Source organism: Cyprinus carpio, unplaced genomic scaffold, assembly GCF_018340385.1.
Source record: "Cyprinus carpio isolate SPL01 unplaced genomic scaffold, ASM1834038v1 S000006759, whole genome shotgun sequence".
Lineage (NCBI taxonomy): Eukaryota > Metazoa > Chordata > Actinopteri > Cypriniformes > Cyprinidae > Cyprinus > Cyprinus carpio.
The window spans coordinates 1,128,483-1,144,594 of record NW_024879356.1 but is presented as its reverse complement, the minus strand read 5'-3'; the positions used below and the strand labels follow the sequence as shown (position 1 = coordinate 1,144,594).

Here is a 16,112-nt window from a genome sequence, read left to right as displayed (position 1 = left end):
AAACAGATAGATAGATTACTGTTTTCACGGCATGTAAGATACATCTTAAAACAACAGCAAGCATGAACCCCCAATGGTAAATAAAAATGAAGAGCAATAGTTTGTGAATTTAAAAATGAAAAAGATGAGTCATCTCTTCCTTTATCATAAGAGCAGGGGGGGGCTCCTTTCCCATTTTGATTAAAGTGAGGGCCACACAAGTGGGACTTGAGGAGAAAGAGGCCTCTCAAGTCCCACGTGTGGGCACGTGGGACTTGAGGAGAAAGAGGCCTTAAGTAAGCCTGTTTAAAAAATGAATGGTTAGCACGGATGAACAAAGGGGCCGTATCCAGTATGCCAGCATGTGTGCATAATTCACTCCATCCCTAATTGAAGCCACACAAATATGCAAATGGCACTTTGATTTCTCATTTGTGCCCGTGACACAAAGAGGGCGTATGATGGTGAAATGGATCCATGCAGTGATCCATGTCAAATAAAATAAAATTCCTCCCAGAAAATATAAAATACTGTACATGCAGCCTACAGCGGCTCTACTTTGTGGAGGTTCCCAAAATAATGGTTCTTTAATGCTCTGAGGATCTGTCATCAGAGGAGTGAGTCACCAAACCCACTTTGGACACACAGAGAAACCGAATGCTCTGGAAAAGAAAGATAAAGAAAGAGCGAAGGGAAGGGCCCTAGGTTTCATCTAAAATGGGACGCCAGTGAGTCCCACCCCTTTCTGTATAAGGCAGTGAGTCAGCTGCAAACTCTAACAGGGGCCCACTCATTGATTATTCATCCACACCTCAATTTTTAAAATGCATTTCCATTTCTGATAGCGGTGGCCGGGGCGCTTACGGCGGGGTGCGATAAGTCCAAACTGCTATGCAATGTGATTAACCGCCGCCCGCCGCTCACCGGCATGTCCACTGGCACAGGTTTGCTGAAGGGTCATACGGGTTTGACAGCTGGTGATAAAGGTGGAGCAGGCCGGCTTGGATTTTTTAATCTTTTGTAAGTGTGGAGAGGGAAGTGGAAACTCACTGCTCAGCTTGTTAAGGATGGAAAAAATGACTTTTAAAATCTGAAAGATTTTAAACAAGGCATTATACACTTGCCGACTTTGTAAATAGTTACCAGGGGCGAGGCAGCGACCTGCCGGGCACAGGCCCGCCCACTCTGATGAAAGTTTACTATACAAATAATTTTTTTTAATATAATTATTATTTAATCTATTTGAACACTTAGATAACTATTATAAAATCTAAAATAACTAAAATAAATCAAATATTTTTTTGCATAATTCCTGATGAGTTTGATTGACAGCAGTGTTAGGCAATTGTTATCTGTGTGTTCACTCATTCAGTTGGACTGTAATTTCTTAATTTGTAGGCTGTTAAGTCTGTCTTGAGTATGAGGCCTATTATTAATTATTATTAGTTATTTATTATAAAGTAATAATTTACAAGTAATTTGCCCCGCAATAATTTCATTAGTAAATTAATATTACACCACCTCACTGCCTAGTGCATGACTGCATAACCGACATGCCGCGAGACAATAAAGAGTAGGCTAGCTTACTCCCTCACTGACAAAATGTTGTAAAAAAGGTCTTTCAAAAAACAGTTTTATTACAAAATTACCATATATAAATTTGAAATTATTAACACTGCAATCAACAATGAACATGCTTTATTTCAAGCTCTGAATTTTTACAAAGATAAAAAAAACTTGTACTTTGAACTAAAGTTTCTTCGCTTCTCTCTTATCTATTTTTTTTTTATAATTATTAACTCACTCAACTTTTTTTCCATAGCCTATGGTCGGGCCACAAGAGATATATTAAGGGGAGTAAATTAAAACCTTTAGCTATATACCGTTATCAGATAAGAAGTAGATTTGTCTTCTTTCCCGTCTCTGAGAGAACATGGCGCCGTGAATGCAAAGCATCGTTGTTCCTTTCCACTACGTAAAATCGACTGAGATTAAGAGGAATACATTCGGAAAGTTAAAAACCTTTTACTATATATCAAATAATTACTTTAAACTGTAATATTTACTACTATAGTTTTACTGTATTTTTTATCAATAAATGCAGCTTGGTAAAGCCCAGACGACTTAACAAAATAAAAAAACGAAAAGTTCTCACTGACCCCGGCTTTGAACATTACGGGTTATTGTTTTTTTTTCCATAAATACTTTCTGTACAACGGAAATAATATGGAAAAATTAGTTATTTTAATTATAAATGAAAACCCCAAAACTGCCTAAGTCATAAATACTTAAACACTGAAAAATTATCTAATTTTTTCTATGGCAAAACATAAGAATGGGATTAAACTTTACAAATCTAACCAGTATGATGCTGCCTAAAAAGCTCAATTGAATTTGGAAATAACCTCATTTATATTAGGATTTTTATTAAATTTAAAAATTTTTGATTAAATAAATAAATGATAATTACAAAGTTTTGAAATCAAATTATGCGCCTTAAAAACCCATAAATAAAAAAAAGGGGGAAAACCCCAACTTAAACCCCAAAAGGTCCCTTTTTATCGGGGGCCCCGGGGAAAAGGGGGGGTTTTATTTGAAACCCCAAATCTTTTTAATTAGAAAAATTTCCATCCCCACCAAAATTGGGGGGATAATACAACCCCGTTTTGGGTCCACTTCAAAAATTGGAAACCCCCCCCAAATTCCCTTCCGGGTAATTAAAAGACGAGTCTCCTTGAAAAACCGGGTTTTCAGGACCAAAATTGAAACCACTCTGGGGCAAAAATAACCCACCTCCTTTTCAGCAAGGGCGGGGTTTTTAGTTACAAAAAAGGGGAAAATTTTTATTAGGGGGTGTAACCCTTTTTGGGGGAAGGCCCCCGGGGGCTAAACAGCAATTGGCAGTTGGGTTTTTTTAAATTTCTATTAACTAAAATCAAACAGGGGTTTACAGACGTTTGCCATTCCCACCCCCCCACTGTAAAATAAAAAATTACTTTCTTTTTTAATAAAAAGGAGTGGAGTGGGGATCGGGGGGCGGAGGGGGTGAATTTGCACTTTTGGACATGAAGCAAGGATGGCAACCCGGTACCACATCTTTTTCTAACAACCCTCCGGAGGGGGGCCCTGCGATTTTTTTTTTTCACGCTGGGGGAGTTTTTTCTCTCTTAAACCATGGTTATGATTAAAACCCCAAAAGTGTTTTTGCCTGATTGCTTGGAGAATCTTTCACATTGATTTCAATCTCTATTCTTTTGCTTAAATCGTGGGCTTTGGGATCAGCACCCCTTTTTTTTTTTTTTTTTGAATGGCAGTTTGGTTTACTTGGTGCACCAGGGAAGATAAACATGACAAAAGGGGGGAATAAATTTTTTTAAAAAGTAGTTATTTATTTAAGGGGTAAGAATTTTTAGGCTTGGTGCATTGACATTTAAGACAGCAAAGAGGGCCCGCAGGGGGAAGATGTCCCAAATTTAAATAGCATTTAATTTTTAATATCAAGTTTTTTGCTGCAAATGTTGAAAGGTGTTTTTAAAATTGTAGAAAAAAAAGGATTAAATAAATAAATAAACTGAAAATGTAAAAAAGTTTAAACCCAATTTTTTTATTTTTTTTTTTTTATTATTTCTACATTTATAAATTTTTAATAAATTTATTGGTGGTTTTTAATTTTTAAATTTAGCTTTAGTAATTTTTTTAACGTTAACTTATTTCAGTCAACATTTTTTTTATTTGCATCTAATATTTATTTTTTTTTAATTCCCATTTAATTAAAATTTTTTTTTTGGTTTTAATTAACAACAACATGAAATTAAAAGAAGAAAACAAAAAGTTTAACCTACTCTAGCCGTGTAATTTGAATTTCATATAATATTTAAATATTTATTTAAAATTTTAAAATTTGCTTTATTAAATTACTATATTTTCGTTTTCAATTTCATTTTAAAATTTAAGTAATTTGTCATGTGCTTTTTGTCATTTTTAAAATATTTCTATTTTGCTTAATTATATTATGTTATTATTTTTAATTTCATTTATATAAATTTTTTTTTTGTTATATTTATATTTAATTATTTTTAATTGTTAAATTTTGTATTTCAACTTTTTTTAATTTATTTTTTCAGTCATTCCAGGGAAAAATTTTTAATTTTCCACCAAAACAAAAAAAAAAAAAAGTTTGGGGTTTTTTTTAAAAATTCTATTTTTTTTTATTTTAAATTTTCCCTTTTTTCAATTTTTAAAACAATTTTAAAAGTTTTTGTCAACAATTAACAACACTGAAAGAGGTATGAGGAAAAAAGAATAGTTAAAAACACCTTTGCATCACAGCATCTACAGCAACAATATTTGTTTCTACTTTCATTATGTCAGTATCTAATTATCATCTCAAAAGACAGATTCTTGTGCTTGTAAATAAATACTAATACATGTGTTTTTTTTTTTTTCAAAACTATAAATCTGGTTGTCAAATAATTATGTCCTCCAACCCTGAACCTGAAACAATTGCTCTCTCTGATCTTTCCCTTGCGCTCAAAGGTACTTCTTGTTCTTTCTCAGGTGACAGCTCCTGACTGATGCCAGACAGCGAGTTACTCTTCAGTCTGAAGCTAACGAGTGAGGCGCAGTCATGCTGATATCTCAACAGGACAGCTCTGGGAGTCTTTAGAAAGTTATATGTGGGCCCAGGCTGACAGCAGTGGGTGCTGTGACAGAGTTCACTCACAGACAGGAGTCGGTTCCTCTCTTTCTCGGAGGACGCTCGGGTGTTTCTAGAGCGACCCGGTGCTTTCTGGAGATCTCGTCCAACGCCGGCTGTGGGCATCCTTAAAGGGAGCAGTGTCCTCTTCATATTTGGCACGCAAGTTCATGAGCTCCTTCTCATAGATCTGCTTTTCCTCTCGAAGTGACTGTTGAGGGGAAAAAAATCAAAGACAAATATATTTAAAAGATGGTTTGATGCTTATATAAACTGTTTTATTATTACCCATCTTATATTGTATATATAAAAAAACTCTAAACACGTAAATTTTATTATTACCCATCTGATGCATTTATATTCATTTATTATTCCTTAAATCTAGATACAGTTTTTGATTATTTATTATTTACATAGTAAATATGCTATTTACTATACACATGACTATTTACACAATCGCTCAAAAAAAAAACACACACACACAAAAAAACAGTAATATTATGAAATATAATTACAATTTAAACTTACCTGTTTTCAGTTTCAATATATTTTAAAAAGTAATTTATTCCTGTGATGCAAAGCTGAATTTTCAGCATCATTACTTCAGTTCAGTGTCACATGATCCTTCGAAGCCTTTAATATGCTGATTTGCTGATATATCTTAATGTTGAAAACAGTGTGCTGCTTAATATTTTTGTGGAAAACCAGCTAACATTTTTCAGGAATTTGATTTCTTTCTTTGAACAAAGAAGAACATCATTATTTGATCCGAATATAATGCATTTACTGTTACTTTGATCAATTAATGTGTCTTTGCTGAAAGTAGTAATTTCTTTCAATACATTAAATAAACAAATAAATAATACTGACCCCAAACCTTTGAACAGTAGTGTTAATCAATTTTCTGCCCTAATGACTAATACTTGTGAAAAAAAAAGAAAAAAAAAAAAGGCCAGTGCTAATTTATTCAACAAAGGTAAGGATTTTTTTTTTGTTAAGTGACTTTGGCATTTTGTTTTCAATAAAGAGATTTGGGACTGAGAAATAAGAGTTTTGGAAATTTGCAGGGCGCAATGTATATCAATTAAAAATCCTTTAGATAAAACTTTAATTCATGTTATAAAGTATGGGTTTGTGACAAGAAGCCCAAACAGGCAATCAAATAAGGGAACACGTCTCTTCTGTTCAGAAAAGTATGAATCAATCTAAAAGTATAACAGTGAATAGCTGAAAGCCCACATGACCAATGCCTAAATACAAACTTCGCCTTATAGGACCAGCAGAAGTTGTCCAGCAGAGTGAATGCACTCCACATGCTTTCCCGCTCTATTTGGTGAGTGTTGTCATAGTAACAGCAACTCAAGGGGGTGCTGCTAACAAACTTAGTGATGTGGGCGACCAGAACGAACCAGGAGAGAAAGCTTGATGAGACCTTTAATGTCAAATGAGGAATTATCCTGAAATCACGCACAAGGAGGCGAAACACAAGAAGTCCATGACTTGTAAATATACACACTACCTTTTTGAAAAGTTGGTTTTAGGGAATTACTGAACTTAGGCTGGTTTCAGCTGAGCCCCTTCTGATGTGTTTATTAGGCTAATGTTCACAGAGAACACAGTCTTGTGTTTCTAAAACAGCTAAATGGAACGTAAGGGAAATAGATGACAGGAGTCTTCTGAAAAAAATAAAATAAATAAATAAATAAATTTAGGCCTACATTTAGGCTTTAGTATTTAAATGCAATGGAGTTTTACATCTTACATATTACTGAATTTGTTAGCCACATTTTATAATCATGTTTCAAACTTTTTATATGAATAAATTTCCATTCACAATATGAATTAGTATATAAAACATAGATTGAAAATATTTTAAAAAATAATTAAATTCCATGTTAATTTGATTAATCAATTTTTTGAGTGCCGACACTCTTTTCATTTATTTGTTTATGAATGACAAAATTATCCTATGACGTTGTTTGAAAACATTAGTTTATGTTAAAACTTGTAATCCAATGGAGTGAAATTCAAAATCAATGCAATTCCCATCCCTAAATCCTAAAATAAGAAAAATAACTTTGAGCGCCGAGCGTTTTGACGTTGATTTTACTTGACAAAACAAATAAAATAAATATAAAGTGTTAAAAACAAAAAAATTAAAAACTTTTAAGTGCAGAAATTGTACATTAATTATTTATGACTGACAATATGCATCATATGAAGTTAGTTTGAAATATTAGTTTATGTTAAATTGCAAGCCAAATAGATGAAATTCAATAAAAATTCAATGCAATCAAATACATAAATCTAAAAACGACATATTTTTTGATTGGTGAGAGATGTTTTGACTTATTTTACCATTGACCAAAAACTAACATAAAATTAAACTGTAAAAATAACAAACAAACAAAACAAAAACAAAGTAAAAATAAATAATTAGTGGATTTAATGGACCCTTGGATCATGACCTTTTCTGAAGATGTAATAATAAATCAGCTTCAATCTCGTGAAGCTTTTTCCTTTTCATTAGTCAAAACACTGGAGGACGATTGACGAGAAGCTATAGGAAGAGAGAGGGAAATGCCTTCGCAATGTGTCACATGACGGACGCACACAGCTTTTACAAAGTTTCCCAAAGTCTACTAGTAAAAACTGCTGAGAGGGTATTCTGACGCAGAAACAAGCCCACATTCCCCAATCTGTTTATTGGGCTCTCAGTGTATAATAGGAAGAAACCTAAATGCGACAGGGACAGAAAACAGCCAAACTGCTTGAGCAGGATTGTTGCGTGACAAAGAGCACGAGATGCCAACTTTAGCGAGTAAATAAAAGCCATGCGTCTCCGCAAAGGAAATTTTTTTGTACCAGCTGGTGAAACCACTGAGAAATAGAGTTCCCGTTCAATCAACCGGCCACCACAAAGAGACATTTTCTGAGGTCTTGAGCCCTCTGCAGTGAGGATGGAGCATTCTGAATTAAACATAGAGGTCTGGATTTGGCTGTGATAAAGCACCCAGTGTTTAACGTGAGAGATGGCCTTGTACAGTATATGCTTAAAGCTTAAGCTCATGAGTGTCTGGAAAGGAACTCGTGAAATAATGTTTCGCAAGAAGTGATGTTTAAGCGTCATACAGACAGATTCTGCAATTGAGCTGTTTTTCCTCCACTCCATCTCTTAGAGACACTAACCAGGCTTCAAGATCTTTGGTGGCAGTACAAAATGTGCCCAAGAAATATTTGGACCCTTAAAATGGCAATGCATTAGACATAAAATTATTAATCCAAGTGGCATTTGCCAAACTGCTGCTAGAGGCACCCAGAAAAAGGTTCCCAAAGCATCAGGAAAAAAATATAAGGTTTCCTGACAATTAACAATAAGAAAATATTTATCAGCACCAAATCAGCATATTAGAATGTTTTCTGAAGGATTCATGTGCCACCAAATACTGGAGTATTAATGCTGAAAATTCAGGTTTGCCATTAAAAAAAAATAATAAAAATAACTGTATTTTTAAAATACACTGGGAATAGAAAAACTTGTTCTTTATATGGTACAATACAAATCAGGCAGCTCAAAAATATCTGGACACTAAAAACGGCACTGATTAGATAAAAAATATCAAACCAAGCGGCATCTGAAAAAAAAAACTGCTAAAGCCTTTCTTAACTTTAATTACCAGAGTCATTTATTCTGTATAAAACCAACTAGTGTCATGATTTTTTGACAGCCAGAAAGTGCCCAAAGCATCACAAGAAAAGTTGGTTTGTGATACAAAGTATCCAAAAAACATTCCCAGCGGGCCTAAGAGTGATCTATATTCCAGTAAACTGAATGGGATTGATCCGTCCCTTCTATAGAGAGAGGGATCTGCTGTCTCTACCTGTCATCCAGCGTCTGACTTTTTCTTCTGCAATGCCCCTCGTTCCTCCTCCAGGCGCAAACACCTTGTCCCTTAAGACGGGAACTTCTCCGAATTCCAGATCCCGAATGGACCGCCTCGTGAGGTCATCTGGGTGGCCTGCAGGCTTCCGATCTGACCTGGGCCCGGCCCAGAGAAAGCGGGAGACAGAAACTGTAGAGAGGAGGGGTGCAATGCTTTGAATGTCATCTAACACAGAGAGCAGACAGAGTCAAAGATCCTTCCACCTGCCAATACTGTGAACCTGAATGCTGCAAATAAACCTCAAGTTTGCCTCCTCTTCACCAGATAAACATCGTCTAGGCTGTGTTATAATTACAAATAGCATGCTAACAGCATACTGCCACAGACATGCTGTAGACTGCATGATTTATAAAAAAGTAGTATGTTTGAACAGTAAGCAGAGCAAATTATTCTGCATGTTAATTCAGGAATTTCAGTTGTCCTCCCTCATAAATAAAAATGTTATTACACATTACTAATTCCAATTAATATATATATATATATATATAGATATACATCTGAAATACCATACAATAAAATTATAAATTTCAAAGAAAGCTTTAAAAGGTGTAAAAAAAAAAAAAAAAAAAAAAAAAAAAAAATATTATTACTGCTTATTCAGGTAGTTGCCAACAACATATTTTACCTGTTTTGATACAAAACCACATGAAAACTAAACAAAAAATAGAAAAGTGCATAAAATTACTACCATAAAAAGTAAAATTAAAAAATCAAAGATAAAAAAAAATTACTGATATACATAATCACTTACATTAAAAGATTAAGGCAACATTTCTGAGTTTTGTACAATTAATTTACAAGCACTAAAAACGACTAAAACTGAAATAAAAAATAAATTAGAGCTTAAATAAAAATATGTAGAAGAGAATAGAAAAAAACAAAACTAAAAATGACACAAAGCATATGAACAATTAGTGCAAAACTCAAAAAACCTACACTTAAAATGAAACAGAAAAACTAAAACTAAAAATAAAATAAAACTCTAAAATGGTAATAAATTATTATATAATACTAAAATGACAGAAAAGAAAAAAGAGTTAAAGGTTGTAAATTGATTATTGTGGTTTTATATGTTTTAATTTTTGTTACACTGGAAATGGATGGTCAGGGCGGGTGCATTAAATTGTGGGAATTTGAATAGTTTTTTAAAGTTTCCTTGATTGTTCTGGTACTAGTTAATGTTTTCTGCAATTTCTTGTCTATTATACTAATAATAAGTGCAGTGCTTATTCAAGTTAATTACAATTACAGCGTTGACCTGATCTGCACGTTTTCCTCACTACAAACTTTTAAAAGAAATGCACTTGGTCAATGTGTGGTCTATCTGGAGTTGAAGCCTGGATAAGGAGTCTCGAATAGCGGCTTCTGCTTCGTCTTAAAATTCATTAATGCAGTGCAGAAAACACATAAACACAATCACGGAGTGTGAATCGAGATCCTTTAACACCTATATTGTTTCTCCCCAGATAAAAGAATCAAGAAGTGTGTTTTGGCGGTACTAGGTGTGACAGACCCAGCTGGGCTCTGCCTCCCTCAGGGGAACATTCCAGAATGTGGGTGATGAACACTGTTGTTAGGACACACTAGCTGCTGTTGCCAGGATACCAGGGAGCTGATCCATCAACCCCAAACTTTTCTGTCAACAGCAATGGGTGCCTTGCACCTGGGAGCTGCAATAATCTCTGATCTGATACACCGCTGACTAAATCCAGTTAACCTTTACCCCAATACATATGCCAATAAGTGGCATAGTTTTATTTATTTAGTTTTTATTTATACAAATATCACTATTTTTATTCCATTAAAGTCTTTTATTTGCTGACTCAGAGTTTCATCTATGAGGTGCGGACAATGGGAATTTAAAACCTCAAAAAGTACTTTATTATAATAAAAAATTAGTCCATTATCTTTTCCCGCTATGGACGTAAAATATTATTTGTAATAATATTAAGAATATTTCATAGTACAATAAAAATATAACATTGCAGAAAAAGCACATAAATTTAAAAATATACACACTAGCTAATAAAAAGCATGTATTATTAAAAAATTATACAAACAACAGTTAAGTATGTGAATTTCTTTAATTTTAACCAATTATATGGCAATAATAGTTTAGTTTTTTTTCCTTCCCCTTTAAATACCACTAGCCAGTACATCAATTGTTTAGGTTTTGATATAACATGACAAATTTATCAATAAAATAAGGATCTCCAACCTAGATCTTAAATTCCTGTACCTTTAAATGAATAAAAAAAAAACTGAATCAGGTCTGTAAAGCAACAACATATTTTAACCTCAAAAAACCGTTGCCATTATTTTAAAAACCCTGCATTTCAAAAACAGAATTGCAATGTTGATGATTATGATGATGATGATGATGATGATGATAATAATAATAAAGACTTTAACTCATGCATTTCAAAAATTTATTTGCAATATTGATGATGATGATGAGGATGATGTTGATGATAGATGTTAACATCAAAAATAGTTACAATTATTTTAGTGCATACGCTTCTAACATTTATGTGTAAATATTAATAATAATTATTATTTCAATATAAAAAATGACAATAATAAACATTTAAAAACATGACTCATAAAGATGCATGTATTCTAAGAAACAATACAAACTGTTAACCTCTCTGAAATTCATTTCATTTTACTTCAAATTATTTACAAATGTTTTATTTAAATTACAGTTCTGTATCCTGTTTAAATTCAATTCAAAGGAGAAGATCAGTTGGAACCTGAAGGCACTTGGCATTTAATTCTGAATCTCACACAATCCTGCTGTGCATGCTGGTAATGGATTAGTAGCCTAAAGCAGTGTAGAAGGATGAATCAATGAAAGTGAGCGGAGGGGATTGAACAGTTGACTGTGAACAGAGGTGATGGGAGAGCATGTGCGATCTCACTGGCTTTGAGCAGGATCTCTGTGGCCTGCTGCTGCACTCGGTCTCTGGACCCTCCAGCTCACACTGCCCCTCTGCCTGATTTCCACGATCTCCTTGTCCTTAGTCACCTCCTCCAACTGTTTATGCAGCTCCTGCAGACACACACACAAATCAATCAACAAAATCAAACACTTCACACAAACCTCTCTATCTCTCTGTTCATTACTCAGAGCTGCCTCTCTATATAACCATCACGAGGTTTTCTCTCTTGGCTCGCTCTCTCTTTCACTCATGTCATTTTTTCCATTTTTGCTCCTTTCACACTGTCTCCTCTATTCTCAAATTCATCCTCATTAATTGTGCACGTACACATTAGCTCTTTTCCCCTACCTGCTCTCTGTCGATTTCCGTCGCCTCTCTAAAAAGAACTTCTCTCGGCTTCCTTATCGCTTCATTGTCTGACTAACTTTTTCCTTCACTCTACCATTGTGGGAGCCTTACGTTAAATTTTTTCAAATCATCGACTTTTCCACTGAATGAATTCATTTAATGTATTTTGTTCTTCTTATAGCAAAGACAGCAAAAAGAGAAAGAAACGCACTCCAATCTAGGTCATACAGGAGTACCGCATTATAAATTGCTAAGAAGAGTAGAGACTTTTTTTAGTAAACTTTAATTATGCACAAATATGAAAAAAAAATTACATTATTTTAGTGCAGACCAGGAAAAGATGGAATTTTACTACCACGCTGATCAGCATTGCCGTTTGGTAGGCCACCGCAGCGATAAATTCCAATCGTGCACTGAATTTGCTATGAGGCCCCCCAAATCCCGTGGGGGGTGGGGAGGGTTGCTGGGGTGGTATGAGTTGCGATCAGAATGTAAAATAACGTTCCCACAAGTCTCCCCTTGAATGTTTTGATGTGTTATAGGGCCTTCAATTGAAGTAAATAAGTGAATATATAAAACAGGACAGAAACGATAGATATTACTGAATTCACACAAATGCAACAAACTTAATAATGCATTTTTGTCAAATAGAAAAGCATTGATTTTGAGCTAGAATGCTGGAAAGTTACTGCTAATAAATTGTCATCATTTCCTCAATGACTTTCCAAATGACTTTCTTCTGTTGAACACAAAAGAAGATTTTCTAGAATGTTACCAAACCATTTTGGTTACCCATGATTTCTATTTTATGGACAAAAAATTCTTAAATTTCTCAAATTATGTTCCACAGAAGAAAGAAATTCATACAGGTTTGGAATATGATGTTGAGTAAATGATGACAATTTTTTCATTTTGGGTGTAATAATAAGCACCTTATTTAGTGCCATTAACTTCAATTCTTTATTTTTTTTGAATCAAATTCCTATTGAATTCACATTTTATTTCAAGTAAAAATGAATTAGAAATAAACATCTATAAAAGAAAAGAGAAGTATCCAGAGTTTTATTACAATTGAAAATCTCATTGGGAGTCATTTTGTTCGTCTATCCATCCATATAAAAACATTTTTAAAGTTTGAGGCCAGTAGTTTTTTGGTTTGTTTGTTTTGCAGAAATTATTACCTGCCTTGTTGTTACTTAAGCATGCTTTTTAAATTAATAAGCATTCATTTGGTAGAAATCTAATTATAGTAAAAGACGAGTAATGTTAAGGCAAAGATTTCTGCTCTCAAATAAATCCTGTTCTTTTGGACTTTCTATTCAGCAATGTATCACAAACTGGAAAACTTTTCTACAAAACAGAAATTTTCTTCTAACATTTATAATAATAATTAAATAATAATATTTAATAATTATATAATAATTAAGTTTCTATTTAAAACTAAGTGCAACAATTCTGTCTTATTGGCAGAGGCTCTTTACATTTTGTGACTTTGAAGCATAGTGTCGACCGAAGTTCGAATCACTCACTGTCACAACTCATTTCTTCTGCCCAACTTCTCACATCACATATCATATCAGAAGGTAATGTATTTTCAATAAAATGAAGGAAATAATTGAAAAGTGGAAAATAAAAAGTTCATCAGTGGTGTTAATTGCTTAGGATTAGGGGTAGGTGGTGGAGGGCTTTACTGTCCCAATAAGGTGGCATCCATCCAATTATTTTTTAATAAAAATGATAAAATGTACTTTTTTAAGAAACGTAACATTTAAAAAAATCACGAGTGGGTGTAACTGGTGTGTTTTATGTCATAGAATAAAACGTGAAAATATATTGAGCTGTGGAACCAAAGACCATTTTCTAGGGGATTTAATCAAACTCCCATTCAAAAACCCATTGACTCTGGTACGATGTGCTAAAATGCTAACTTGCCTTCTGGGTTTTTGCCTACAAAGTGACATCATAGTTCCACCACTTTATTGATAAGCAATATAGACGACACCATTGTTTACAATACAACCAGAGCACATGTTTAGACGCGCTCCAGAGGCGGTTTAGCCAATCACAACACACTGGGCCAGCTAACCAATCAGAGCCCATCGCATATTTTTGAGGAGGGGCTTCTAAAAACAAGGAAATGATCAGCGCGTTTATAGGAGAAGGGACAGGCGGTAAAAAAAAAAAAGTTAATTATGTGAAAAATAAGTTTTTTTTTTTTTTTTTTTTTTATGGAAGCATTAACACATTAGATAACCATAAACACAATCAAGCCAGACAAAAATTAAATACATACAGTTATTTATGCATTTGGCAGATGCTTTATCCAATGCGATAACATGAATTCAGGCTATACAGTTTTTTAGCCATGTGTTCCCAGGAATCAAACCCATGACCTTTTGTGCTGCTAACGCAATGCTCTACCACTGAGCCACAGGAACATACACAGTCAACCACGCTTTAAAGATTATTGCTTTAAATTGTTATAATTATCTTGTATTCATTATTATAATATAATAGCATTGCTTTCACTGTTTTCTTTATTGTATTTATTGAAGCAATACCTGGTGCAATACTAAAAATGCCCTTTTAAAATGACCTGTGAAATCTTTAAATAAGGTGACAGGAGTCTCATCTGGAAAACAGCAGCTTGTAATTGGGTGAAAATCAGCACCTGGGGAATCTAAATGTTCTTTGATTGAAGCGGTCTGATTTGCCAAATTGTGACTGCAGGCTATTTGACCTTGGATATTTGGGTTAGACTTCAATGATTTTACCTTTTGTTTATACTAAAGGCTCCAAGTATGTGATGTAGATCTCTCACCTGAGTAATTCAGCATTTGATCAGCAAAGATTAACAAAAACCAGCACAGACCCCAGGAGGCAGATCATTATGAGCGCCAGTCTGAAAATGCCACAGTGACTAAAGATCGATTCCATTAAAGATCTGCTCTGTGTGTGTGTGTGTGTGTGTGTGTGTGGGTGGAGCTAAAGAGGCTCGGCACATTGCCATTAAATAGCCATTATAATTGCTAAAAGCAAGAATTATGTAAGCAAAAAAAATTTAAAGTGGCCCATTGTTTTTTTGAACAATTTTATAAATCAAGGCAAGCATGGATTTTGAGACCCCCAAAAATTTAATTTTTGTCAGTTCTTCCTTCAGAAAAAAGTCCAAGAAATCCCTTGGGAGGGCCATGTGGGACGGTTTTTTTCTTTAAAGTTTTTGAAAGACTTTCGGGTTTCAGGTTGTCCCACGCTTTTGAAGTCTTTCTGTAAATGTCTGAAATATTGATTGTTCAGAGAACCAAGACTACAGTGTTTGACTTTCACCGAGTTTTCTGTGTCGCCTTTAAAGATTTAAAATACATGTTAAAGGGGTTTAAAAAAATTTGAATTTTTTCTTCGTTTTTTTGTAAAGACTGGGGAAATTTAAAATTAAAAAAAAAAAAAAACACAACGCTTTTTAACCCTTTTGTACCCTAATGTGATACATTTAAAAAAGATATTTAACATGAAAAAAAAAAAACATGTAGAGCAGAATTTTAAAAAAAGAGACCGCGGCCCGGAACGTAGGAAGAGTTTTGTTTGCGTCATTTAACTATTAAGATAAGATGTTTTCTTACGAATTAGAAAATGAGATTAAAATATAACATAAGTTTTTAAACACAACAAATGTACTTTTCTTTAAAGTGAATTTGCACAAAACCAACAGAGTTAAAAAAAAAAAAATTCGTAAGGTAAAAACTATCAAAAATCACATTAGTTTTAAAATTTGTTTAATAATGAGTTTAAAAAACCCCAAAAATGGAAAAAATTCTTAAGAATTATTTAAGTTTATTCCAGGTTTATAAATTATTAAAAGAAAAAGGGATCTTTAAGTTTAATAAACCTGAGTAACCGGAAAAAATAAACATTTTTTTTAACTAAATTAAAAAAGATAAATAAATACTGAACAAATGTAATGCTCAGTTAGTTAATGTTGTTTGCATTTTTAACCTTTAACAATAGAACTTTTTTGTAAAGTGTTGTCTTAAAAATTAAATTAAATTAAATTAAATTAAATTAATTAAATTAAAAATTAAATTAAATTAAATTAAATAAATTAAATTGAATCAATTGAATGGAATTCAATTCAGTTCTCACTATTAAGAGTTGCTTATCTGCATACTTATTACTATCATATTGGCTGTTTATTAACTTATAAAG

At 33.4% G+C, this 16,112-nt stretch overlaps 1 protein-coding gene across 1 annotated transcript in view; it reads right to left on the bottom strand.

The window, feature by feature from the left end:
* LOC122144783 (protein FAM184A-like) overlaps nucleotides 1–16,112 on the bottom strand; it is a 99,064-nt gene that overhangs the window by 38,253 nt on the left and 44,699 nt on the right. The window contains 3 exon segments of the mRNA XM_042755941.1: nucleotides 4,787–4,886; nucleotides 8,576–8,748; nucleotides 11,545–11,671. Of these exon segments, the coding sequence (XP_042611875.1) occupies nucleotides 4,787–4,886; nucleotides 8,576–8,748; nucleotides 11,545–11,671 (400 nt within the window).